Source organism: Amphiura filiformis, chromosome 9, assembly GCF_039555335.1.
Source record: "Amphiura filiformis chromosome 9, Afil_fr2py, whole genome shotgun sequence".
Classification (NCBI taxonomy): domain Eukaryota; kingdom Metazoa; phylum Echinodermata; class Ophiuroidea; order Amphilepidida; family Amphiuridae; genus Amphiura; species Amphiura filiformis.
Window position 1 is genome coordinate 47,819,713 of NC_092636.1, and position 27,794 is coordinate 47,847,506.

The window sequence follows — 27,794 nt, forward strand, 5'->3', positions numbered from 1 at the left end:
TATTATGAAATTAGGCCTATATACTACAAATAACTAATTCATGGTAGATTAGGCCTCCTATTGATTTTTTAAAAATCTGAAAACCATTTTTTTCTGTTATGTACCGAGAGAAAGTGTTTTTTACGTGGTATTTTACCATGTTTATAAAAAAACATGAACACAAAATTATTTTTGTTAATCTTTTGTTTAGTCACAAAATATATGTTAAATAAAATATTCTGATTTCCTTTTAATGTAAATATAGCTATGAATGTAGGCTCCTTACAAGTAATGCCCCTTGTTCCAATTACCCAACCCACTGTTCCATTTACCCCAATTTGTTGGGGTAACTGGAACACCATGACCATGCATGTATTTGGACCGATACAAGAAACAAAGCCATAAAATGAGAGTTTATCTGTTAAAACAAGTTGTAAAAACATATTATCTACTTATTGAAACAAACAAAATTCATTATGAATACCCTCTTGACCACAGAAAGTGATTTATTACTTAAGCGTTCCATTTACCCCAATTTACCCTATAGGCCTACATGTTGCAAAAAGCGCAGCGAGCAGGAAAATTTGCAAAGCGTTTCCGTACGGTTTTCCTAAGCCTTTTATTTTTTCCTTGAGCGTTTTAGCCTATTGAGGCGCCTAAGACCGGGCCCCGGACCGGGCCCCATGTGCCAAAAATCGCTTCCCCCTCCCTCTCGGCTTGCCAAAAATTGTTTGCCCCCCCCCCCTTTCGGCTCGCCAAAAATTTCTTGCACCCCCCCAATTTTATCCTCCCCAGGGCTCATAATTATTGCACAGCCCCTACTGAATGAAATGGATTCTGTAGGCCTAGGTGCAATCCCGAGGTGCAATTTGCCGTGAGCTTGCAAGTGTATTTTTTCACCAGCAAAATTGTGAAGGAAAACGCACAAAATAATAAAATATAGCCTATAATAAATCATTTATCATTTTTATCAAAATATTTCCCCCGTGTTCCTTGGAATTTTTATATCATGAAAATCAGCCCCGGAAATCAGCTTGCATGTGAATTAGAATCGCAAGCCATCAAGACTTGAGTGTTAGGGTCTCACCTCAGGATTTACCCAATGACAGAGGGAGGGTTTCTCATAAATGTAATAGCCGTCTCTACGAAATTTGTCGCATTCCCATTGGCCAACGCAATCGACACAGCTGATGAGTCAGACTGGGGCGAAGTCTAATCGAAAGGTTGCTGTCATAAAAATAAAGATGACCTAACACCAAAATATATAGTTTTGTGTTTTACTTGTCACAAGAAGGGTTGGCTGCAAATTACATATTTTGAAAAATATTACATATGCTAAAGTATTTTCTAGCTTATTTTTCTCATGCAAGCTGTGTGTAATATTGCGTCATATAAAATCAATTTGCTGAAAGAGGCAGTTTAAAATCCAAGATGGCAGCCTCCAGGCCTGGTGAGTTGTCAATATTTTTACTTTCGTACTAGAAGCGTTACTTTTACCGATGATTATGTATGTAATACCATTTTGCCCGAGTGGAGTGATAGTAATTGGCACTAAATGCAATATTGCTGATTAACTGAAATATATTCAAAGACGATCAAATTAATTTCCCGGGATTAATTTTAAGTAAGCTTAAATTTAAAATATCAGTCAGTAGGTACATGCCAACACATTTGCTAGTCAGCCAAATTCGCCTAGACACAATACATATTTACATAGAAATTTAAAAGCACAGGCCGGTCAAGGAAACCTACATGTTGTCTATACTTCACTTAACCCAAATATATGATTTTTTGATGGTGTCTTGGACTTGGTGATAAGTCACTCGCACATGGAATTTTAGAGGGATTTTGATAGCAGTTCCATTAAAAAAGCTGCTATCAACATGAGACGTAAGATCTAGAAACACCACAGAAATGCTTTTTTGGGGAATTTTGCTAGCTGAATCTTTTTGATGAAAGTCAATCTTTGACGAGATGTAACTTTGCTACGGAAAGTGCTATGAAAAAAAGGTTTTCAGTTTTGGCTTTCTTAAGGGGGTACTACACCCATCACATTTTTTGCAGGTTTTTTGCATTTTGCGAAGAAATGAGAAAAAAAAATTGGTCAAAGTGGTATGCAAAATGAAGGGGCAAATCCTCTCGTTCTATTGGTGGCATTGATAATAATGTAGCTTACATGCTTTTAATGGTACAAGCCAAAGGGGGATAACTATTTGGCTAGTTTATAGCATTTGGCTAGTTAAATTCAAAATCAATAGAGGGCGTCCTATTTTGGCTAGTTAAATGTTGGTCGCCCAGGCTAGTTAAAATTTTGTCCCTTAGGCTAGTTAAAATGTTGTCGCTTAGGCTAGTTAAAATTTTGTCCCTTAGGCTAGTTAACATTTTTCCCTTAGGCTAGTTAAATGTTGGTCGGCCAGGCTAGTTAAAATTTTGTCCCTTAGGCTAGTTAAATGTTGGTCAGCCAGGCTAGTTAAAATTTTGTCCCTTGGGCTAGTTAAATGTTGGTCAGCTAAGCTAGTTAAAATTTGGTCTCTCAAGCTAGTTAAATGTTGGCTCCTTGGGCTAGTTAATTGGCGGCCCTCATTTTTTCTGGTTCCCTTACTTTCCTAATATCAATGAAACGATAAAACAAATGCAATGTCAGTAATACAAACATACACCTTTGACATGATTAAAAATGTCTTTGTTTTAATTAATGTACCAAATACTGTGAATATTTATATGACTTGTTTTGCATTTATATAAATAGAGTTTAGGAGAAGTGACCTTCATCTGTCTGAGTGGTTTACCTCACAGGGTCAAGGGGCGTCTGGGCCTCCTTGTTTTGGTGGCTGACCACATGCAAGGCTTATATTAACCAGGCACCCAGGCTTTTTTTACCCCATGGTTGCCCAGTTTTGGCTCCTGGTGTATCCAATATTTTACACTGCAAACTATAGGACCAGGAGCCATTTTTGGGGCCAGGAGCTCATTTTAGCTCCTGGTCCAGCCATACTTAATATAAGGCCTGACCACATGATTGATGGGGAATACCCCTTGATTTGAGATGATGGGGACAAAAATTTTAACTAGCCTAAGGGGAAAATTTTAACTAGCCTAGGGGACAAAATTTTAACTAGCCTAAGGGAAAATTTTTAACTAGCCTAGGGGACAAAATTTTAACTAGCCTAAGGGAAAAAATTTAACTAGCCTAAGCGAAAATTTTTAACTAGCCTAGGGGAAAAAATTTAACTAACCTAAGGGAAAATTTTTAACTAGCCTAGGGGACAAAATTTTAACTAGCCTAAGGGACAAAATTTTAACTAGCCTGGGCGACCAACATTTAACTAGCCAAAATAGGACGCCCTCTATTGATTTTGAATTTAACTAGCCAAATGCTAACTAGCCAAATAACAAATCCCAAGCCAAAGAGAGGTACATGAGGACCTTGTCACAATTTTGATAATTTTAACTATTTCAGAACTGATACCGTGAAACCACTTACACACATATTATCACTTATGGTAGACTCTAAAAGTACCAAAATATTTTTTTTTTGGAAATGCATTAATTATGCACAGCTTTGAAAAGAAAAATTATGCATCAATTTCATGTTATCAATGAAATTAAACTTATTTTCCCCTTCCAGTTGACAATGATATGCAAAATTTGTGTTCGCAAGGCAGCACATTTGTTTCAGATTTCATAAGGTTGAAATTAAAGAACAGTCAATTCCTTGGTTTTCAGTATTAGGGTGAATTTGTGCTCATTTTTCTGAGAAAATAGAAAAGCTTACTTAAACGCGATTTATATGTGTGTGGCTATGTTCACAATGGTAACAACTCGATATTAAACTGATGGAACACCCTTACTTCTTTATATTTCGTCACTTACCTGTTGCCTACGATTATTCCTTCCATTTGAGAAAATCCATGTTTAAATCACGGTGAAAAACACTTAAAATCAGTGCACTCACAGCTCGGAAGGCAAAAATGCGCGACGCCATATTTACTACTGATTTACTAATTGGTTAAGGTTGGGCGGTTTCTTCTGCTTAATTACTCCTCAACGCTACAATCGTAACCAGGCGAGGAGGGACTCGACACTGTCAATTTTCCCGATCTGCGTATACGATACGGTATACTTTACAGAATAGGCCTAGGCCTATAGAGTTATTTTATGGAACGTATTGACAAAAAATATTCGAAAATTGAAAACAAAAATAAACGAATATTCTAATCTTTCATTCTCAATATTTAGCGACTTCAGGTAGCGAATAAATTGTGTGGTAGGCCTAGACTATCTCCAACTCTAGTGTGATGCAGAATTCACTGCTTAATTGAAGTATAAATGATCCAGATCCAGATCTCGCAGCTAGGCCTACGTCGCATTGTACACTGTATAGTGTTTTGATTAATCAAATGAATTGTCTATGGGATAGTGCACTCAGCGGTACATCATGGCGAGCATTAGCGGCGCATGTACACGATAAAACATTTCAGGGTGTGCACTGTTTGTTATGTTATATTTAGGCCTATTACAATTAAAAATCTCGATTTTGAAAAATGTTACTTTAAATAACAATTGTTTTCTAATGTACTTGAAATGTCACAAAGCAGCGCCCTATCATTCAAATTCAAAAGTGTATAGAAACTAGTTTACGCTTAGGGATTCTCATTTCATAAAATTTTTAACAATAGGATTTTTCACACACCCAAAGTTTTGGTGTCCTTGATCATTGTAAAGTGGCAATGTTCGATCCCAATAAAAGTAGGGCCTAATTGCAAATCTTTTACAAACTATTTTACAAAAAACACGGTTTAATATAATGTTACTGAAGATTTGAAACTAGCCAATTGTATTGGTTTTGTTTACAATTATTTTCAACACAAAAATTGTGTTAATAATGTTTTAAACTTAAATTGTCAACAGAAAGAGTCAGCTGATCATCAAGTTTTATGTCATCTTTTAACAAGAGTTGAAACAAAGGGGCGCAAAGAATGTGCAAAATTATTGACTTCGGCTAGCATCTTAAAATTAAACTCTGAGTCAAAAATAAGCTTTGTTTCATTAATTTAAAAGAAAGTTGTTGCATCTTGTTGGTAAAGTGATCGATGTTTGCTACTGGTTTTATTATCACCTGTGTTGTTTGTGTTTACGATTCGTAATCCCACGAAGAGTAAGTTTAGTTCGTTAATGTGGTGCGGTAGGCCTACAGCCACATCGCACCCGCATCCCAACACATCAGGTGCGGATTCAGGGTGGAGAGCGCCGACTGGCCCGTTAACCCAAACACCAACAAACAAAAAAAAAAGAGGAAAGAAGAGAAGAGAAGAGAAAGGGGGGGAGGAGAAGAGAAAAGGGAGAAAAGGTGGAGAGAAAAGGTTAAATTTCACGTAATTGAGTAGGCCCATGCTTAATAAAAACCCGCACAGTCGGGTCGATCGGAAGTAGGTCCTATAATAATGGCCTCACCACCGTCACCAGACGGCGGATGACATGATCGAGCCGGCAACTTGTGAAACCGCCCGGCCGTGTGGCATTTTCCAATATAGTCGGTTAGTTTTGTGGGGTTCATTATCGAACCCCAACGGATTTAGCTTGTATTTATATTATTTATCAACATAGGCCTATTTGTTTGTGACGGTTTTAAAATTTCAAAATAATCCCATTCAATTACACGGTTGACGATGAAAATTTACGGAATATAGAGAATGCAATGCGGCCACCACCTGGCCGTCACCGTGTTAGCTTGAAGGCGGGTCCGCATCGTAAAAGCATGTGAAAATTACTATACGGGCCCGCCGATATGCAGGGTCCGTCACATTTTGCCACCGTGACCAAAGTCATTATTAAGACGGACTCCATACCGACTTCATCGATTTATGCATGTTTTTACCATGTTTACGAATCTCGAATTTTGCAAATTGACTTGGGCCCTTTTTTAAATTTAATTTCCTATGTTGACAATTTATAGGGAAAACTTGTCCACGGAAGGTTTCATGGACCGTCATTTTACAAATTCGCGGCTTTTTCAAACTAAAATTTTACACACTAGTACCAAAATGGTCCACCAAATCACTTTAATTTAGTCTTCATTTTACCCTCCCCTGCGTAATCGATATACAAGTGGCCATTTTCGCTTCTGCTTTCGCGATTTATGTTTAAAACAATTCATAGGCCTACGATAATAGGGAAACTTGTCCACGAAAGGCTTTCACAAATTTTCGGCCGCCAAACTAAAATTTTACACTAGTAGGCCTAGGCATAATAGTGCCCGAATAGTCGCCAAAATTGTCCACCAAATCGCTTCAATTAGATCTTCATTTTGCACACGTTTTTTTTATTTCTGAGGGGGAACATCCTCCTCAGACAACCCCTCATGTCGGCATAAGCGCGCTCCATGACCATTTTTCCCCCCTTTTTTTCATTTTATTTTATTTTTTCTACAAATTCGACCCACACACCCTGACTGCTCTAGATCGACAAACGGTACCAAAAGCTGGTATCGCCCATCCCTATGGAGATTGACTCGTACTCTCGCTAAATAAAAATCCCTTAAAAAGGGATGAATAAGCGTCCTTATCAACCAATCAACAAATTAAGACAAATAGGTGAAAAACGATGTTTTTTCATAATTTTTTTTATTTCAAATGATCCGTGCATATATCGCCTAGCTATAAATGAAAAAAAATTTTTTTAGACCAATCAAATCAATATATGGGTGTAGTACGCCCTTAATTAAGGGCTTAAATTTGATATATAAAATGATGCAGTTTGATGGCAAATTTGAATTCACCTGGCATACTAATAGTTCACCACGACGTCCATTTAAACTTGTATGGCTCAAAATTTGGACTGCTCGCCAAATAAGTTTACTGTCATTCCGTATTTTGAAACGGTTGACGTTTTAATGATCACCGATTCCTGGTCAGTTATTTTAGCTGTTTCATGTGTATGACGCTGGTGGGAACCAGCCAAACTAAAAAACATGATCGCCGATAAGTTAACGATGTGATGTGGGACTTGCATAGTGCCGTACTACAGGGTGTCCCAAAAAAAAGAGGCCCCACATTGAGCCCTCTTTTTTTCCTATTTCTGAAAAGTTGATTAAATATATTTTGGTATGTAAAGAAACCTTTAATCTTTAGCTTTAATAAACCAAAACAATTATTTTAATCGGCTCACAACTTTTGAAGATATGCCATTTTGAATAAAAGTACCCGTTTTTCACTCTGTCCACGGATATCAAACAGAGTGGTTGGAATGGCTCATGCTGTGGAGTGGCCTGCACGTTCACCAGACCTCACACCACTTGATTTTTTTCCTTTGTGGCAAAATCCAAGATCTTCGCAAACGTATTACTGAATGCATGCGCAAGTATCCGGCGTATACCAGGTAGAGGGCAGAGCAGCACAGTAAACTCACTTCAGAAGAACCAAAGACAAACCAAACAGCCTTTTAGGGCTACCCTTTATCCTAAAAAGAGAAATGACTTATATTGCAACTAAAAAAAGAAAGCAAGAAACAACAAAGTAAGAAAGTAAGAAACATAATAAAACAAAAAGGCATAAATAACCAAGAAAAAATAAGTAATTGCAAGTAAAGCAAAAGAAGTCCCATTCGCATCCATTTTACCCACAAATTAATGACACTATTAACAAAATCCATTGCCCATAAACCCACCGGTAAAGCCCATTCCATAAATAAAGTTATTTTATAAAGTTATCATTGAGGAATGTTTGATATTCATGCATGGTATGTGTACTCCTTTTCAATCTTTGAAGTAGCCAAACCTTCTCCGTGGACAGAGTAAAAAACGGGTACATTTCTTTAAAAGAGCATATCTTCAAAAGTTGTGAGCCGATTGATATAATTGTTTTGGTTTATTAAAGCTAACAACTCAAGGTTGTTTTACATACCAAAATATCTTTGATCAAATTTTCAGAAATAGGAGAAAAAGAGGGCGCAATGAGGGGCCTCTTTTTTTTGGGACACCCTGTATTAGTACGCTGCCTTTCGTATTTCGACCTCCTCGTTTGTTTACAAACAGAGAGGTCCTGTCAAAACTGTTCCGCTTGTCCAAATACTCAAGTATCAAAAGGATGGTCCACAAGAGTGATTCACGCAACATGAATAGGGGATTAAAAAACTGAAGTAGGACCATGTGCTTCTTTTGTCCAATTTGGCATCAAGATTTCGAATGGAAACAGTTCAGACCCTGAACACGATCATGTCAGAAATTAATATTTTGTTCTGGGTCTGATTATTCGGACTAGGACTTGCATAGGATTACACAGAGATAGTTTTTGCCAAAATTTTACCATTTCTAGGCAAGTTGGCCCTACTTTGTCTGCGTTATGATACGTGCAACGCTTTTGATGTTTTGGGAGACTGTGAGGGATCCCAACAAACGGAAGATGGAGCCTATTCTTGACTGTGTAATATTCCTTCAACACGCTGCCGTATGGTAACAGTCTTATACGATGGACAGATAGTATCAGTTTGTGAATGAGGACATCGTATAAGTTCCTTGTACTATCAGTCAGTGTCATGATGACTCCCGGCTTTCTCGAGAAGTCTAGCCAAGAATTTGCTCACCGATAGCTTCACATTCTAGGCTAGAGACCGCTGTCTGACCGAAAAACCATAGCTAGTGATAGCAAAGCATTCTACCATCCCTTGACACTAGCGAGTTCCCCAAGTATTGGTTAAACGCAAATATTTCCCCAATTTTTAAAAAAAGGGACAGAACCCTGGCATCTAATTATCGGCCCGTGTCATTGACCGTATATGTTGCAAATTATGCAAAGTACTTGAACATATTGTTCACTCAAATATCATGTGTACCACTTTGATTTACATTCAATTCTCACAGACAAGCATCATCGCTTCAGAAGTAAACATTCCACAGAATCCCAACTCATTCTCAACGTTCAAGATCTGGCTCTTTCACTTAACAACAAAACACAAATTGATATGGTGATAATGGACTTCTCTAAAGCATTTGATGTAGTCCCCCATAATCGTCTTTTACAGAAATTCAAACGCTACGGCATTCATAATAAAACACATGCTTGGATCACTAGCTTCCTCAAGCATCGTGTCCAGAGGGTCGTCGTCGGTGGTGAGCATTCGACGTGGACTGATGTTGTTTCGGGCATCCCTCAGGACACGGTGCTTGGGCCGCTATTGTTCCTCGCATACATTAATGACTTACCAAACAACATTAACTCAAGTGTTCGTCTTTTCGCAGACGACTGCGTATTATACAGAGAAATCCAAAACGAGTTTGATTCCAAGTCACTCCAAGATGACTTAAACATGTGCACTTGTCGCCTGGGTAAAAGACTGGCAAATGCACTTCAATCCCCCAAAATGCTTTGTGATGAGACTCACACATGCAAGAACAGTAAAGCATTTTCAATACAATCTTGGGGAATCAATCTTGGAGCAGACTGACAGTCACCCATACCTTGGAATATTAATAACAAACAAGCTTACTTGGAATAAACATGTTGATAAAATCACTGCAACAGCTAATAGGACCCTTGGCTTCATCTGCAACTAGAAGACAAACAAGGCGTCTCGCTATTCTCCATAAGTCAATTCACGGTCACCTATCCCTACCAGTTGGAAACCTCCTTCAGCCCACCCTACGATCCTCACGGCACTCAAACTCCAAAGCTTTCAAACCTTTATCTACATCAAAAGACTGCTATAAGCATTCTTTCATACCTCGAACAGTTAAAGACTTGAACTCACTACCTGAAACAGTGGTTACAATAACAGAACCCAAACAATTCAAAGAAGCAGTAGAGAATTACCAAAGAAGCAACCAACCAGACTAAATTTCATCTGCATGCGCACTACCCTGACCGCTTGATTCCACCAGGGATGTTGGCCAGTATTTGAAAAGAAGAAGAAGAAGAAGACATGAGACTTGTGATGTCATTGCCTGGTAGTATACACGCGCATCATCACTAGTGTTGGGCGACTAAGTCACCAATAGTCATTAGTCGCGACTATTACTTGTAGTCGCGACTATGACTATTGAAAACCAAAAGTCGACTAACACAACTATATTCTAATGTTAAAAAATCATGTTAAAAGCGCCAGATATCAGCACCAAAACCAACCAAGTACTAACATATAAATTGCGAAAAATGTCATGGAAAGTTAAAGTAGTTGAATTTATCATCGCTTTTTTTTACTGCATGTGTGGTTGACATCATAAAATATGCAATATACACAAGTAAAAAGCATGTACTATCATTGAAATGTTGTGACAACTTGTCGTTTCTTTATTTCCATATCTTACTTGAATATTCATGCATTATAAATACTAAATTTACACCAATCTTCCGCCTAATTTTGCAGCCCAATTTGACCACTGATAGTCGTAACTATAGTCGTAGTCGTGACTATTTGCTGTCGACTACTAGGAACAAACTGATAGTCGCCCAACACTAACTAAATCATCACAATTTACATTCAAGCCTTGAAATAAGCTGGCACTGATGGGAGCAAATTTGCCCTTGTAAAGCCACCAATTGCTCCTGGTCTTTGTAAAATTCACATGAGCCAGGAGCAATTTTCTAAAACAAAATGCTCCTGTCCTGGTTCCAGTTAAATGCACTTGATGCAGTAGTGCTGTATTGCATATGCAGAAAAGGATTTACTATTTGAAAATTACTCCTGGTTCTTGTAAAATCGCAGTGAACCAGGAGCAATATTCAAAAATAAATTGCTTCTGGTTCCAGTCCGCTAATTATTTCAAGGCTTGTAATACATTGTTCCATGCCTGGCAGTATGTGCATTATATTTTGTTCAGGGCCTGTGCTTTTAAATCTCCCGCCACATCACAATAAGGCTATTGAACAATTTGCTCAAGCTGCATATCGATATACCAGTCCCTTACCTTTGTTGATAATTATTTGAGAACAACTCATCTATAGCTAGAGTCAAGTCATTTTTAAGTTGTGACTCGGGTCAAGTCAAAGTCACCATTTCTAACTACATGTATCACAAAGTGTGAACCACTTTTGGGGCTGTACAATTTATTTGGTGTCACATATGCATACATACAGGCATTTATAATGCGCCAGATTTTATTTAGACCACGGCACAGCAAACAATAATATTAAAAAATACAATTTAACGTAATATGAAACAAATTATATTACTGTAGATACAAAAGTGATTTGACAGCCTTATTGAATGATGCGAATGGCATTGGGTAGGTTATTCCACAATGATGACAGAGGTGTTTAAAGAATGTTGCCAGCGACAGATTTCAGTGTCCTGTTTCGGAGTTTGTATTCAACCAAACAATGTCTTAATACTGGGAAAACTGGTCAGGTCTGCTGAATATTTAACATCTGCTGCTGGCCGGGCTGCTGGCATCCAGTAACTGGGTGTAATTTACATAGAAATTTATATACTACCATACTATATTATTAATGGCCGTGTGTCCTGAACTCGCTACCCTTAGCGTTACATGACAAATATTATGAATTTTTACACCAACCGGGTTTCTAATTAGATTATCTCCACAATCATCAACCCTAAACTTGCAAAACTATACATTTTTGGAAAGCTGAATGCATAAGCAATTCAAATATATACATTTTAACTCATTATACAGGGTGACCTGCAAGTTATACAGGGTGGAATAAAAAAGATTTTGATAAAAAATGGGCCACTCAATGCATTGCTTATTACCAACTTACAGTAATAAACTGGAAGTAAACAACATTCATTTGGTTAGAGGATATGGAGAGCCAACTGACTTGGGAAGAAACCAAAATCACAGCTGTTTGGTAATCTCGGAATATAGGGTGTCCCAAAGTATGTTAGATTTTTTTACAATTCAACATATTTTGAACCTAAACATTTTCCCCCTAACCCATACAGAAAAACTATGTCCATATTTAGATTCCTTGTCAAATTTCCCTTCAGAAAATCTATACTTTGACTATGATAGGAAAAGTAATTAAAATTTTACAGTAACTTTTAGATTTTGAAGACATCTGCATTACTTACTACAGTGTTTAATATGACAATGGGTAGTTTTGTATGGAAAGGTTTGTATTTTCTAGACTAAACCAATCATAAATGAATAAAACAATTAGTAGAATTGTTTAGCTGTAAGGCCATTAGTCTTTTAGATGCTAAATAGAGTCCAAATCCAATTTACAGCCTTTACAGAAGCAGATTACGCACTAAAATACCAATCCCATAGAGTTTGTGTGTACCACATCCCCACCACCACATCCCCCACCACCGCCACCCTGCCCATTCTGAATTCTATGAAGCACAGTGTCAGTATTAAACAAGTTCAAGTATTTCTTTTTACAGGGTTGAAAGTGCATTTTATTTAGCAATAAAATGAGACCACAAGCATGACAATAACTTCTTGCTTGACAGAGATATCACCATTTGTTTTGAGTCGACTTTGGCAAAATGTAACGCCGCCACCTTTTTTTTGGTGGCGAGCTCAAGACACACAACCTAATTCTAATTTATGTGGTGGTAAATTGCAGGTAATCCAGATAGGGGCTGGAATGACCCTCCTATGTTCCTGTACAAGCCAGAGAATCAAGCCCAGCAATCACCAAAGAGAACAGCATTAACACAAAGAGTGGGGATGCCACAGAACTATCCAAATCTTGCCAAAACAGGTATGTCTAGAAAAATCAAAATGGGACATTTCACTTGAAATTCATACCCCTCCGGAAGACATCATTAGACATTACCTAAATACATTGTATTCCACACAGGGAGTAAGTATTTCAAATGGAGTTAACTGAATGTGCAATTCCATTTGAAATCTACACTCCCTGTGTGGGAGATTAAGGTCATGTCTTCCATAGGGGTGTATGGATTTCAACTGGAATAGCTCATGAATCAAAACCCAAGATGTGAGATATGTTTGTTGTTTGCTAAAATTGTTTTGGCTTACGCTATGGAATAGAGTAGACAGTAAAACCACTGCTGTCCGACCATGTGTGTGTGTGATTATAGGCCTATCAATATTCTCAATCTTGTGTTTGTAGTACACAACTAAAATAAGATCTTTTCTACCAGGACTCAGTTTGGAAAAAAAAGTAAGTCCTGGTTCACCTGAATTTAGTCGGGACCAGTACTCACTTTAAACAAGACTCGCTTTTGTTTTAGTAACAGTCAGAATTTAAGCCCAAATGGTCTAATATCTAATGGCACTGTTCATTAGTTGACTTTCTGCAACAACAATAGCTCGAAATCTGACCTCGCATTGCAGAGAAACCCCATTTTGGTTCTGCATTTCTTGGGTATCTTATATGTTTGGTGATGGGCTACAGTTCAGGACAAAAAGTGCCAGGTGTTGTGAATTTTAATCTCAATACAACTGTAATAGGCAACTCGTGGATCAGAAACAAGGCCCGTTGCCCGCTTTATTTATTTTCACCCTTGTGTACATGGAATGATATGTAAGATCAAAATTAAATGGTTTCTTGAAACTTAAGAGACTTCTCTTTCAAAACTTGCCCACCAACAACTCTTATTTACCTATATGTTCACCATCTGTATGGCATGAAATGCATGTAGGTTTCATGGCTCTGACATGTGCATGAAGGTTGATATTGGTAAATTGGATTGCCATCCGTCATAGGACTGGATAGCTCTGATGGTAGAGCACTGGACTTATAAATGTTCTCTCTCGCTCCTGTCTCCATGTTTAGTGCAAATCACAATTACATAAATTATTTATTTGGTATAGTTTATGTTAAATACTTAACATATCCACCAATTAATCATCTCTCTCTGCAGATTCACCAAATAAAACAAAAACTTTGTTGCCAACATCAGGACCTGCAGCAAAAGGACCACCTCCGGCAGGGCCTCCCCCAACAGGACCCCCTCCATTTACAGCACCACCACCCTATACATCAAAGGGTCCTCCGCCACCCTCAACAACTAGCCAAAGCGGTGATGTGAGTCAAGTAGACAAAGAAGAGCTTCCTGTGGATTTGTGTGAAACAACTCTAGCCAAACTTAATGCAGTACTGCAGTCATGTCAAGAAAAAATACAGGTAGGGTTCAATGGGCTATTCCAGTTGAAATCCACACTACCCATGTGGAAGATTTTGGAAATATGTTCCATAGGGGGAGTATGTTTTTCAAATGTAATTGGTCTGGGTTAATAATTTTGAGACCAATACTCCCTCTATATTATGGCTTTACCTAAATCTTCCACAACTGGAGTGAGTATTTCAAATGGAAGTTACCCAATTGTCTATTCTGTTCAAAACTCATACTCCCTCAGTGGAAGACTTTAGCTAAATCTTCCACAGGGGTAGTGTGGGTTTTAAATGGAATAGCCCAATGCACTTGTAGAATATCACTTTGTAATCAGGTCTCATAATTCAAGAACTAGGCTCTTATGCTGGTTTCATACTTTCTGCCGCTTGCCGCTGAGTGGCATGGTGCTTCATCATGCCACTTGTACTTTTCTGCAAGCCGAGTGGCAAGCCGCTGAGCAGCACAATGCTGAGTGGCAATGGCATGACTATGAAAGCCAATGTTGCTGCTCAGCACCACCAAAAACCATTTCACGTTGACTTGAATTCAACTCCTAGCGATATACCACTTTGAGCAAAGTGGTGGAGTGATCGATATATTGCCGCTAGTCACCACTACCGTTTCTGGTGCGATTGCACAGTGAAGCAAAATCATTGTCAAAGCGGCAAGTGGCAGTATGAAACCAGCATTAGACTTGGCCTTGGTGCATCTTAATGTCACAGTTTCAATTTGTGTCCTTTGCTCACTCTCCTTTAAAATGAGTACCATTTTTTTAAAAATGTGAATTTTGAGGCCTGTTTAGATGTATGTTACCATTATTTTCTAATTTGCTTTCCCACAATTTTTTTTCGTCAATTATAAAATGATTCTAAAACTATTGTAAAGCACAGAAATGAAGTGATTGTCTACATAATTTATTTATTTATACCATTCGGCCCATAGGCCTGGCACAGATATTGCAAAAGCAATAAATTAAAGGGAGGCCAAAACATCAAAACAGCAAAAATAAAAATAAAACTTAAACCAAAAACACAGAAAAAAACAAACAAACACCAAACGAAACAAGGGAACTGGCTAGCCAAGATGGGCACGGAGGGCTGACTTAAAGGACTGCAGAGAATTACATTGGATAATGTAGTTCCAGAGTGTCAGAGCATAAGGGTAGAAAGATTTTTGGCACAAGGTCAGATGACGGAAAGGAGGAACAATGGCTTGGGGAGTTCAAATTACGGAGTGAAGGCCGGGGGTGAGGGTTGTAAGGGTTAGAAGAGGAGGAAAGATGATGGAGGATCTTATACAGGTGACAGAGAGTAGCATAGTCCCTGCGTTTGGAGAGTAAGGAAAGGTCAGACTTCAGGAGAAGGTCCTCATGGCTGAGATTCCAGGACTGCAAGATAACCCTGGCGGCGAAACACTGACAAACCTCAAAGCGATTGGTCAGGGTAGTGTTTAAGGGATGCCATATGACACTACCATATTCCAAGATTAGGCGAACAATAGCAAGAAAAAGGATGCTACGGGTGCAGATGGAGCACTGGAGAATACCCTATGGATAAAACCAATTGTGCGACGAGCTTTCTTACATATATGGTCGATGTAAAGAGACCAGGAGAGGCTGACAGAAATCAACATCCCAAGAAATTTCGCTGAGGACACCCTCTCAATAACTTGGTTGTCAAGGTAAAGTTGCATATCCGGGTAGGGGTTCTTTTTGGTGGTGATAACCATGGCCTTTGTCTTGGAAGCATTGGCAGAGAGATGGTTGTTAATGAACCAGCCGTGGATGGTGTTGATATCAGCTTGGAAGTCAGACAGGTCAGAAGAATGAGAAAGAGGCTTATAGAGAGTAGTATCATCAGCGTATACATGTAGGACCAGAGAGCTATTGGAAGAAAAGTTAGAAAAGCAAAGATCATTGATATAGACAAGAAAGAGTAGGGGCCCAAGGAGAGAGCCTTGGGATACACTAGAAATAACAGGGACAGGGTCAGAATCAACGCCGTGCACAGCAACCAGCTTGGACCTTTTAGAGAGATAGGATTTAACCCAACAGCACCAAGTTTCCACAGGAGTGGGTGGTGGGGAACACGATTGAAGGCCTTTGATAGGTCGAAAAGGGCCATAACAATACTCTTCCTGTCTTCAATAGAACCATACCAATCATGAAGGGCAGTGATTAGGGCATCGGATGTAGCTGATTTGAGAAGGTACCCGAACTGGCGTTTGGTGAGGATGTCATTGCTGGCAAGGTGATCCAAGATGTTACTGTGGATGATTTTTTCCAGCAGTTTGGCACAGATTGGTTGGAGAGATATCGGTCTGTAGTTGGTGGCAGCATGGGAGTCACCGGCCTTAAAGATGGGAATAACACAGGAGACCTTCCAGGCATCAGGGACTCTGCCGGTGATGAGCGACTAATTAAATAGTCTGCAGAGGATGTCGCAAAGAGAAGTAGCAGTGTTTTTCAGCATACGAATAGTGATACCGTCCATCCCTGCAGTAGAATTGTTGTTAAGCTTTTGGATGAGAGAAAGAATATCAGAGCTAGAGCAGGAAAAACAGGAAAGAGTGGAACTGAAGTTGTACTGAGGAATGGGAGTATTGGAGGCGTCAGCACGGTTGAAACACTCAGGGAAAAACTGACTAAAGGTATTGGCTATGTCAGTAGGAGAGCTAGCACAAACGCCATTGTAATGGATGGAGTCAGGAATAAGGACCTTTGATATATCGATAACAAATCCACTATCCAATAATATCAAGTCACCAATATCACTTTCTGAAGAAAATCGATACATATAAGTTGCGATAATGAAAAAAGTATCAAAAAATACCCCCCAAAAAAAAAAAGTGGTTAAAAAAAAGCGACTAAAATTGAGCAATAATTGTCCTAGGCCATGTGATATTGTACCACTGGGGTTCCATGGAGATAGGGTTTCCATACTAGCAACGAATAAAAAACTGAGGGATGAACTAATAGCAGATGTACTACACATGGTTTTTTCTGGACCAGTTTCCTCTATCCTGAGAACTTTCCTACATGTATGAAGGCACTTTGTTCAAAATGGCTGCCAAAATCCAATGAAAAGCAACTATGCTGTTAAAATAGTCTCATAAAAGATACATTGACTAGATTTTAGATTGGTATTGATGAAGGTTATGTATAACCAAGTCGGGGTATTGGAAGGTACCAGGGGTCACAGTTGGGGGGGGGCGCTTATCAAAATGGCCGCCAAAATCCAATAGTCACTTATGAGTTATAATTGACCAGATTTTGGTTGAGAATTGATGACCACAATCCTCAGCACACTTTACACCTTGATACAATTAGTACTTCCTGCAAAAGGCAAAAATATTTTTACAGAAAATAAACACTTTGTTTGTTTGTGTCTCTGTGTTTTACAGAAGAGAATATTTGATGACGTCAACAAGAAGCTAGCAATATTTCACAACTGCTGGTCAAATGATAAGTTATCTAAACCAGTCAAGCAGAGAATGGGCAAACTAGCAGAAGGTGAGTGTGTAATGGGCTGTTACAGTTGAAATCCTTACACCCCTTGTAGAAGACATGGTCGTAATCTTCTACACAAGGAGTGTGGATTTCAAATGGAGTTACCTGAATGGGTGACTCCATTTTAAATTTACACCCCTATGTGGGAGATTAAGGTCATGTCTTCCATAGGGGGTGTATGGATTTCAACTGGAATAGCCCAATAATGTAGAGGCTCTAAAGTCTGTTTGCACAAAACAAGTTAGACCAGGTCTGACTTACGGAGAAGGAAGTTTTTGGTATTTTCATACCTTATTCTATATTATTGTAGATTCTAACCTCCATGGTTAGTCCAGGTCTAATGTTAGACATGTCTAACTTGTTTTGTGCATATGGACCCTATAAAGGTGGATGGTTCAATTTACATGTCTCATTCCCCATCTTTACTCTATCAAAATTAAGATTTTGACATCAGAAGATCTTTTGATTGGTATTGTATTAGGTTTATATTAATCCTAACAGCTATAAATCATACATACCTTTGTACAGGAGCCAATCGTTGTCAATCTGTGATGAATCTACACTTTGCCAGTGGCATATCGCTCATTCTACAAAATCCGGTGCCAATAGCCTTTTTTCCATTCTTTGGTCCACAAACACTTTGTCGAGCATTTAGGGCATCAAATATGTTGTTTTTCTGGTAGAACTCAACAAGATCTACACGGACATATGTAGTTTTCCATACTTTAAATGCTTCCTTCAGCCTGATTAACCCTTGCTTAAGTGTCGCATCTAACCCCGAATATTTTCTTTGAATAAATGCGATTTCTTTACATATTTGTTGTTTTTTAATTAGATAACGCACCATCATATTGTTTATCAACATTATTTTTTAGTGATTAAAATGTCTTTGTGTAATTCTAAAATAAATTGCACTTTCCACCAAAACGCTGTGAGCTACGTTACCCCTTTTTAACACACGCTATTGGAAAGAAGTAAAACAGAGGTATCAATGTAATTTGCGGTTTTGAAAGGAAACACTCATAGGTTTTTAAAAATCACAGTAAAAATCGTGATGCTGTAGCATTTTTGGCATAGAAATGTTGTAAACATTGAAATTTCGACCGACCATGTTAAGATTGGCGAGCTACGTTACCAGGATTCTATAGTATGCACTTGTATTAGATGTACTTCCTAATAATATGTGAAAGCTACCAGTGGTCGAACCCCATTTATATTAGAATTAACCGACATAACGTTCGCAAATCACATTAAAAACATTAAAAACCAGTGAACTACGTTACTGTGAGCATCTTCAAAACTTCTATGAAATGGTGAAATCTGTTTTACATTTCACTCAAGTGATCTTTAGTTTGCTTTTTATGACCTTGGATTGAGTAAAACCAGCCCATTTTGTAGTCGGTAACGTAGCTCACATTACATTGAGTTTTAGTGTTAAAAAACATCATGACTTCCTGAAAGAAAAATATGCAAGTGGTGTTGGCAATTTTTACATCTGAAAGTAGTGATACATTTACTCTTAAAAAACACAAAAAGCAGGTCTTTTTGAACAACTTTTATTTTTTCAATTTTTATAGTGGATTGGCACCGGATTTTGTAGAATGAGCGATATATGCTAACGCAAGTTGACAGAAATGTGCATATACATTACGTGTTAGTCATATATACGCACGCTTTTGTTAGCCGTGCCAGCGAAACACCCATGGCTATGGATTGAGTTCTTGGCACCCGATGGGTCTCGGGCTTGAATCCCGACAGAAACAAACAACTTCTTTGTATCATCTTCTCTCTTTTCGCTGCTCATAAAAATCACTCAAAAATATCTTTTTAAATATTTCTGTGGACAAAAGCTGATGCGTACAGATAACATACAGTGATACAGGTTTCTAAAGTGAGTATTTTACTAGATATACCAATGCAAACTTGCCAAAATAAAACCCAGGAGCCACCATAGAGTACCGAAGTGATGACGTCACAAAAAACTTTTTTTGCATTTCAGCATTTTCATGACCATATTTCAGTAGAACTGGTTCCAAACGGTTATGAACCAGGCCAATTTACACTGATTTCAATGGGGCTTATTAGGTATTCCTGCGGCCATATCGCGGGCCCTCATGATCCGATTCCCACAAAATTTGGACTGTGGATGTTTTTCATCATGTTCTACTGAAATATGGTCATGAAAATGCTGAAATGCAAAAAAGAAAATTTTATGACGTCACACTTCGGTACTTTATATGGGAGTATCTACAACTTGAAAACAAGTCCTCAAACGTTCGAAATTTGTAGTTACTACAACTAGTATCCAAACTGCTTGAGCAAGTTATCTCAAAACGTTGGTTATTGGCTTCCATGGAAGGTACATGTGATATAAGTGAACCCCCCGTCTTTAATATCAAATATGTGATGTATTTGTGGTTTCTATTTCACAGCCCTTCATAATCGGCAATATGATGAAGCCAATGAAATTCATCTGTCACTGATGGTAGACTATGTAGCTGAGGTAAGTAATTACAGGGCCAAAAACATTTTGTCTCTTTTTGTTAGTAAATAGTTTTTACAGTACAGTACAAAGAGCATTTGCGCCATTTCCATAAGGCTCAGAGCGCTTACAAAATACCTTAATACTACCACTTAAAACTACATTTTGAAGGTGCATCTTAAAATAATACAAATTACAATATCAATAAGAACATGTTAAGGGAACAGATAAGTTTTAAGCGCTTTTTTGAATATATTTGTAGATGAAGATTGTCTAATATAGACAGGTAGCTTATTCCACTCTTTTGATGCAAAAACTGTAAAAGTTCTATCACCAGCTAAGACTCTAGTCATGGGATAGTCCAGACGAAGATAATCATCGCAAGATCGGAGTTGTCTCTTAAGAACATACAATGATAAGCAATTTGACAAATATGTTGGTCCTTGGTTGTGAAGACATTTAAATACAAGCAAAAGTAATTTAAAAATGATCCTTTACGTATTGGAAGCCAATGAAGTGATTTCAAAAGTGGACCTGGTGAGTGTTTTCGGTCGACTTCAAATACAAGATGTGCTGCCCAGTTTTGAAGACGTTGTAGACGAATAATATGAGTAGATGGTGATGAGGAGAGAAGGCCATTACAATAGTCAAGACGAGTACTGTACTGTACTGTACTGTACTGTACTGTAGTTTTTCAAACATATTCAATATAATATCAATACCACCAGCAATGAACAGAAATTTTTATGATAAAATGGGCTCAAATTAGGATATGGCCATTGCGACTTTCAGATATTTTATCCCAGTGTAATTTTCTCCTGGTATTTACAGGGTTTTTGTCCGGTATTTTGAGTTGGGAGAAGAGCAACGGTTGGTACACCTCTAGAAGGAAGCATGATCCAGATAGAGTATTGCATGAGTGTTCAAATATGGCAGTGCATTGTTGGATCTTAATAGGCTAATTAAATCAAGCTCATGCAATTTCAGACAAATAAAGTCACATCATACGACCTAACTCTTTAAATTTGTTTTGCGTTTTGTGTACAGGTCAGTCAATGGATGGTTGGTGTAAAGAGACTCATATTTGAAGCCAAGAAACATCTACCTCATATAGATATTAAAGAAAATAACGATAGTAAACAGTCTGTGGAAGAGACAAAACTTTCCAAATCTGAGGAAGAGTCTGACATTTCTAAGTCAGGATCTGCAGAAGAGACTACTGATTCCAAATCAGAGGCTGAGAAAGAATCCAAGGCAGGGTCTGTGGAAAAGACTATTGTTTCTGCATCAGAAGCAGAGGGAAAGTCTGATGAAGAGACGAGTGTTTCTAAATCAGTGGATGAAGGAGAATCTAGTATTTCTAAATTAGAGTCTGCTGAAGAGACTGCAGTTTCCAAATCAGAGATGGAAGAAGATATTAAAGAGACTACCCATTCTAAAGAGAAACCCCAGACAGACATAGCTGAAGACATTACTACAAATTGTGAATCAAGTGAACAATGACAAGTATAGCCTGTCAATTATTATGGGTATATTTATAAAGAAAGTATGAAACAAAACAAGTAATAATTATCTGTATACTTTTTGCATACTGTAGTCCAACATATATCACACTTTTAGTATGTGCAGACATATTTTGATCATTTCCCGGTATCTTTCCCGATGCTACTATATTGATGTGACGATCATTGAACAGCAGTTGTTGATCATTGCTTGGCAACAGAGTTGCCAGATGATTTCTCCATCAATAGGTCATCAAAAATATGACTTAGGTTATATAATCCATTGATCAACAACTGCTGAAATAAGCGATCATAACATTAACAGTAGCATAGAGAAAGATAACAGGAAGTTATAGAAATGTCTGCCTGTAACTGTAATATAGTGACTGGTAGATGAAAAAAGTATAGTTTATCTGAACAGTCCTGATAAAAATATTCAAAAGTAATAATTATCATTCAGATCATTTGTCTGGTATTTTTCAGTAATGTTGAGAACAGTAAGGGAACAAACCAAAATTTTGATGAGGTCCTATAAACGTAACTAGTTTTGTTTTAACCCCATGAGAACTACCTGCCGATTGGTCAAAAACAAAGTTTTTTGTATCAATTGGCCCAATCCTGAGACGAATATACCTAAGGTAAAAGTTTTCGTTATCAATTGGCCCAATCCTGAGACGAATATACCTAAGGTATATTCGTCTCAGGCCCAATCAGCAACATTGTTAGAACAATTTCACCACACATAAAAATTGGGGTGAATTATTTGCAAAGCTCCATTCTGATTGGTGATTAAAGTGAAGATATCATGTAATTGACAAATCATAGGCAATGTTAGATCGGCAGGTAGTGCTCGGGGGGTTAAAACTGAACCCTCCCTCCCGATCTGTAATGAAATCGGAATTGCTTAAATATGTGTGTGTTTTTAAAGAGGATAAGGTATACATAATCATCTAAACCTCCCCTTCCCTGATGAAATTAGTTTCGTTCATAGACTCATAGTACTGCATCAATATTTCGGTTTGTTCCCTAAGTAAGGGATAATCAGCATGATATTTGAGTGATTTGTATGCTACCTTAAATTAATTATGTCATTCGTCAGGAGTTCATGTTACCAAACTTTTATAAGTAACTCATCGTAAAGTCACAGGTAGCCTTTACTCAACATGTTTTTAAGGGTTCCTGTTTTTTGATTTGTCAAAACCAATTGAAGACACTTACTTTCTTGCTGACAGTTTCGTCAGTGAACCACTAACTTTTTCAAAGTTTGTTGTTTTTGTGATGATCCAACAGCTGATGACTGACGGAAAGTTATGTTACTTCCGGTAGCTATGTTAGTCTTGCTAGCAGTCTCCAAAAGTGGATCAAACATGTGACTTGGATTGTAGATCCCCTCGTCTCTGTTCATAACTCCTTGCTCCTCCAAATGATCTTTCCTAGCACTCTCTCTGAGATTTTTGATTCCCCACAATTGATAATATGGTTAGCCATAAAACTTCTTATAAATCCTAATCCTTACCCTAACCTATAACCCAAGCCGTAGTTCTAATTCTCACATAACCCTAACCCAAAATCCAACCTTAACTCTAATACTCTTAACCCAAACCTGACCTAACCCTATCCCTAATAATAACCCTAACCCTAATACTAACCTAACACTCAACTTATCCTTAACCCTAATCCTAACATAAAATATCCTTAAAGAGGAAGCCCCGCCAGAGCAGTTCTTCTGGGGTGAAACAAACCTGCCTGGTTATTAAATTAATCAGTGACAAGGTTTATCTGAATTTGACAGGAGCTAATTGATGCAATAACATTATAAAATCAATTAGCACTTGTCATATTCAGAGATAACCTTGTCACTGATTAATTTGATAACCAGGCAGGTTTTGTTCACCCCAGAAGAACTGCTCTGGCGGGGCTTCCTCTTTAACTCTAAACTTTTACCCTTTTTAGACTAATGGGCTGTCCCAGCTGATGTCACACCTGGGGTGAATTAAGAAATAATTTTAGGGGCAGTCATGAAATTATTTTGTCATAATACGTATAAACTTAGTTTGCCGCAAGAGATCATTTCTCCCCTTTTCTGATGGCATATGGAATGGTCTTCCTGAACTTAATGTTTCCAACCAGGATACACAGAGCTTTAAGTAGGAGGTAAACCACTGTTTAAAAACCTCATACTTGAAGAGGTCTCCCAATATGTCGCATGATGTTTTTGATAGTTTCAGAATAAATTTGTGTATTGGTTATAGGCCAGAGGGGTAGCCAGTGGGGTACATACTACAACAGACTATAAATTTTAAGAAGTAACATCAGGAGGGGAAACACAGGGATGTAAATCTTCTGAAAATTCCTGGAATTCTGGAAATTTGGCCAAACGTAAAAAAAACACCTATATATTCAATTCCACATGCAAGCCCTTGGCCACCTGTCCAAGGACCAGATGGATTTTCAGGAAATGGATATGTTACATCCCTGTAAACATAAAATATGTATCCATAATGTCTTCATGATCTGGTCTTATAATTATCAAGTATAATGGGACACAAATTTTATGTTGCACCGGTTGAACAACAGGCTGGTTATGCGGTTGGTTACATGAGCTTAGTAAGATAAGCAACTACCTAGCAAACACAAAAATGTTTTTAAAATGTTATAAACCGGTTATAAACATTTTTTGGTTTTGGTCAAAATCTTTTAATAACATTTAAATGCTGGGTTATGTAAAGGTCATAAACACATTTTCAAAACGTTTTATATGAAAAAACACAACATTTTAAAAATGTCAAAATGTTATTGTAAAATATATTTTGGCAAACATTTTGTCACAATATTTTGTTAGCATCTAAAAAAACATTATGTTAGGATATTTTGTCATGTCAAAAGCATACACTTTTGGGCAGGATCGTAAATGGAGAAATAGCCAAAAATCTGCCCTGGGTGATTTTTTAACAATTTGGGTTTGTTGCGAATTTGTAATGTTGTTAATGTTAAAAATATTGTCTGATAGTTTTAGACTATCTGGCATCTTGAATTTTTTGAGACATTTTTCAAGGTACTTCCTACTCTCAACATTGTCAATAATATTTTTAAAGGCCGATATCTCAATTTCCAATTTTATAATACCATAGCTTACAAACTAAATATCTTCGCTTAGGAATGTCAAATTCCATTGGGGAAAACGGCGTTGTGGAGCAAAATATCTTTTTATTTAAGATATGTAAAAACCTCGAAATTGATAACCTGCCCAAAAGTGTCTGCTTTTGACATGACACTTCACAAATGTGTTTCAATGTAATTAAAACATTTTATTCCCTTTATTGAACCCGATATTTAAATGTGTTTTGTATTTGCTGGGTGATATATAGGCCTAGATTCAAATGTCTGTTATTTTTTGGTGCTCGATATTAATGAAAGGCCAGTGGAAAGACTAAAAAAGTAACTATATAAAGAACACATTTTCTACTCTACACTTGCCAACAATCTACTTAAATTTATTGATATATTTATATACTATATAGTCATTGGAAATGTGAGCGGAAAGAAACAAATTGCCTAGTCCAGTTGTAATCCATACTCTCTTGAATTGGCCGATTGAAATATGTCATCTTTTAACGGTTGATGATAGGAATCAATCTAAATAGATTGAAATGTTTTTTTTGTTTTCACTCTAACTCTCTTTGTAGACTGATTTCACTATCTAATCAAGTGTTACTCGTAATGTACTGCCAAATGACATGTGTTGCATATGTTTGGAATGTTTCAAACTGTTTTAGAGTGAACATTTTCAATCTGTTTTCAACTGGAAAGGACTTGTCCCTAATTTGGGACGGCAAAAAATTGAAAAAAAAATGAAAATCAATCCTTTCTACTGAAAATTCAATCAAAAAAGATTTGCCCCTAACTTTAATCGCTAAAAGATTGAGAATCACCCCTTTTGATTGAAAAAAATTCAAATCACCCGACTGAATATACAGTCAAAAACGATTTGTCCCTAATTCGGGATGGCAAGATTGAAAATTCAATCTTTTTGATGGACTATTCAATCGGGCAATTTAAGAGACTACACCCCTTAAGAAAAACAACCAGCTCTCATTCAAGTAACCCCATTTGAAATCAGTGGCGACTGAAGCATTAAAATTTAAGCAGGGTAAAGCATATTTTGTGCCAGTTCTGGTTGGACTTTGAAATGGAAAATGTTTGCACAGACTATTTTAGCTTAAAATGAAGGTGAATTTAGGTATTTGATGAACCAGTGCACGCGAAGTGTGTAAAATTGTGCAATTTTACCCTACTTAGGCCCAAAACACTGTTTTTCTGACTAAAAGGGAGATGCACAAGGCAATTGTTGCTTTATTTTTTCTTCTATTAGGATTTTTAGGGGGAAGGGACGGTCCCCATTACCAATTTAGGGTGCATGTCCCCTGCTTATGTTTGAAATTGTCACTCTAGCTGTGTGTGAATATTAAGGTCATGTCTTCCTTAGGGAGTGAATGGATTTCAACTGGAATATCTAATGCTATCAATAATTATCACCCCGCTCAAGTATTTGACAAATTGTACTTACTACTTCTACATTGACACATATTTTATTTCTTATTTTTATTTATATTTAAAAATGTATATAAAATAAATATATTACTGGTACTTATATCACAGTAGAGTGTGTTTACTAGCATAATTTGTAGTTGCATGCATTATCAGGGATGGAAAAGTGGACAGCAATGGGTTTTTAAAGAAGGAATAATAGTAAAATGTGAAAAATTTTAATTGGTTTGGTTTCAACTGTCATTTTATTTGTGTCAGAATTGCACCTTTCCCTAGAGGAAAATGTGGACATGTAGGCCCCATACACAGGACATTTCCAAAATTGGACTAAACTGACCAAAAGTTGAGCAATTTTCCCAAAAAAAAAAGTTGTGTAAGTTAACACAGGCGTGCATAAACTCAACTTTAAATTTTGCAAATAATGTTTGTGACTTTATACCAGGCCAGTCCATTTCGAAAACCATTGAACATGTTGGACGTGGCAGAAAAATCACTCTGTGTAACGTGATATGCTGCCCTCACACAAACCGATAAAATGCGCACAGGATAGTTTGGCAACTATATCCAGCCGCATGCTAGTATTCTGGCGCTCTTCTCCTGTTCCATGCAGTACTAGGGTGCAGCCATGGAAAAGAGTGGAAACAAACCCCATAATTGCTGCCAGATAGAAATAAAATTGTGATTTAATACGAACACAAACAAAGCAAACAAAAATATATGAAAGGTATGTTGCCCAATTGTAACAAATGATATGGTCCGCCCTGACTAAAGCATTAGGCACATTCATGGTCGTCGGTAAAATGGTTGTAATTGACTCCCACCTTATTCCGGCTGGTATAATAGTTAATAGCGGCCCTGTGGGCCTATTCCAAGTTTTAGAGTTTAAGGCCTATTCAGTTATTTGCTCATCCAGATCATAAAAATTACCAAAATTGACATTTTTGCACCTTTATTAGGGTCATAAATGTGCTATTTAGCTTCACATAGCCAGCTAGTGGTTAGGCCAAAAGCCGAGTATTAAAGACAAAACAAGACATTGCATGAATATGTAATTTCTCTACTTAATAAATAGAGACATTAACTACATGATTGGTGTTTCAACTTTGTCAATATTGTCGTTTTCCTTGTACCAAATTGTCCATTTCAAATTAATACGTAATGAAAATTGTAATTATTTATCCTTCACATTAAGACAATTGAGTAAACATTTTTTTACACTTTAGGTGGGATCACTGAATACGCCTTTAATTGCTGCATCGGTTTAGAAGCAAAAATGTAATAGAACATGACTTCCGGGGGTGTACATGCAGGTGCGTCACCAAACTTCATATTTTTGTACATATCTATATAATTATCCTTAAACGAAATATATTTCGGCCTAAAATGTTCACCGGGCGTAATGAGAAAAATATGAGCTTTATTCTGATACCAAAATCTAAGTTTTGGTGAACAAACGTGAGGGATGAGGCTCTCGGTCTGATCACAACGATTTTGTCAAGAGTGGATAACTTGACGCACGCACACCGGAAGCGGTGGCAATTCGTACGCACCGCCCCCCCAAAAAAACCACAAAAAACTAAACTTAACTAAACCATTGAGTTATCTCAATGACTAAACTAAAGACAAACAGCCGATTGCACATTATTGTTTTATCTAACAAAGGCATTTATCAATTTACTTATACTAATATCTTGAATAACTGAATAAAACACATAAGCACCCCCAGGCCACC

General features: G+C 37.5%; 1 protein-coding gene and 1 long non-coding RNA gene across 2 annotated transcripts; both read left to right on the forward strand.

Annotated features, from left to right (window-relative positions):
* The first annotated feature begins 1,266 nt into the window (after positions 1-1,266).
* On the forward strand, positions 1,267-21,784 carry LOC140161073 (steroid receptor RNA activator 1-like). Its single transcript, XM_072184461.1, has 6 exons — positions 1,267-1,429; positions 12,504-12,641; positions 13,771-14,033; positions 17,425-17,533; positions 19,963-20,033; positions 21,060-21,784. The coding sequence occupies exons 1-6, from the start codon at positions 1,411-1,413 to the stop codon at positions 21,513-21,515; spliced, it is 1,056 nt and encodes a 351-aa protein (XP_072040562.1). The 5' UTR covers positions 1,267-1,410; the 3' UTR covers positions 21,516-21,784.
* A 15-nt stretch (positions 21,785-21,799) lies between these two features.
* On the forward strand, positions 21,800-26,284 carry LOC140161074 (uncharacterized). The gene is made up of 2 exons (XR_011860069.1): positions 21,800-23,715; positions 23,767-26,284. It is a non-coding gene; the product is annotated as an uncharacterized lncRNA (long non-coding RNA).
* The last annotated feature ends 1,510 nt before the right edge of the window (positions 26,285-27,794 follow it).

Bases quoted from the DNA above. Each gene is read 5' to 3' on its own strand.
- LOC140161073 (XM_072184461.1), top strand. The intron at 12,642-13,770 runs GTATGTCTAGAA...CTCTCTCTGCAG, and splicing joins TCCAAATCTTGCCAAAACAG to ATTCACCAAATAAAACAAAA. The intron at 20,034-21,059 runs GTAAGTAATTAC...TTTTGTGTACAG, and splicing joins TGGTAGACTATGTAGCTGAG to GTCAGTCAATGGATGGTTGG.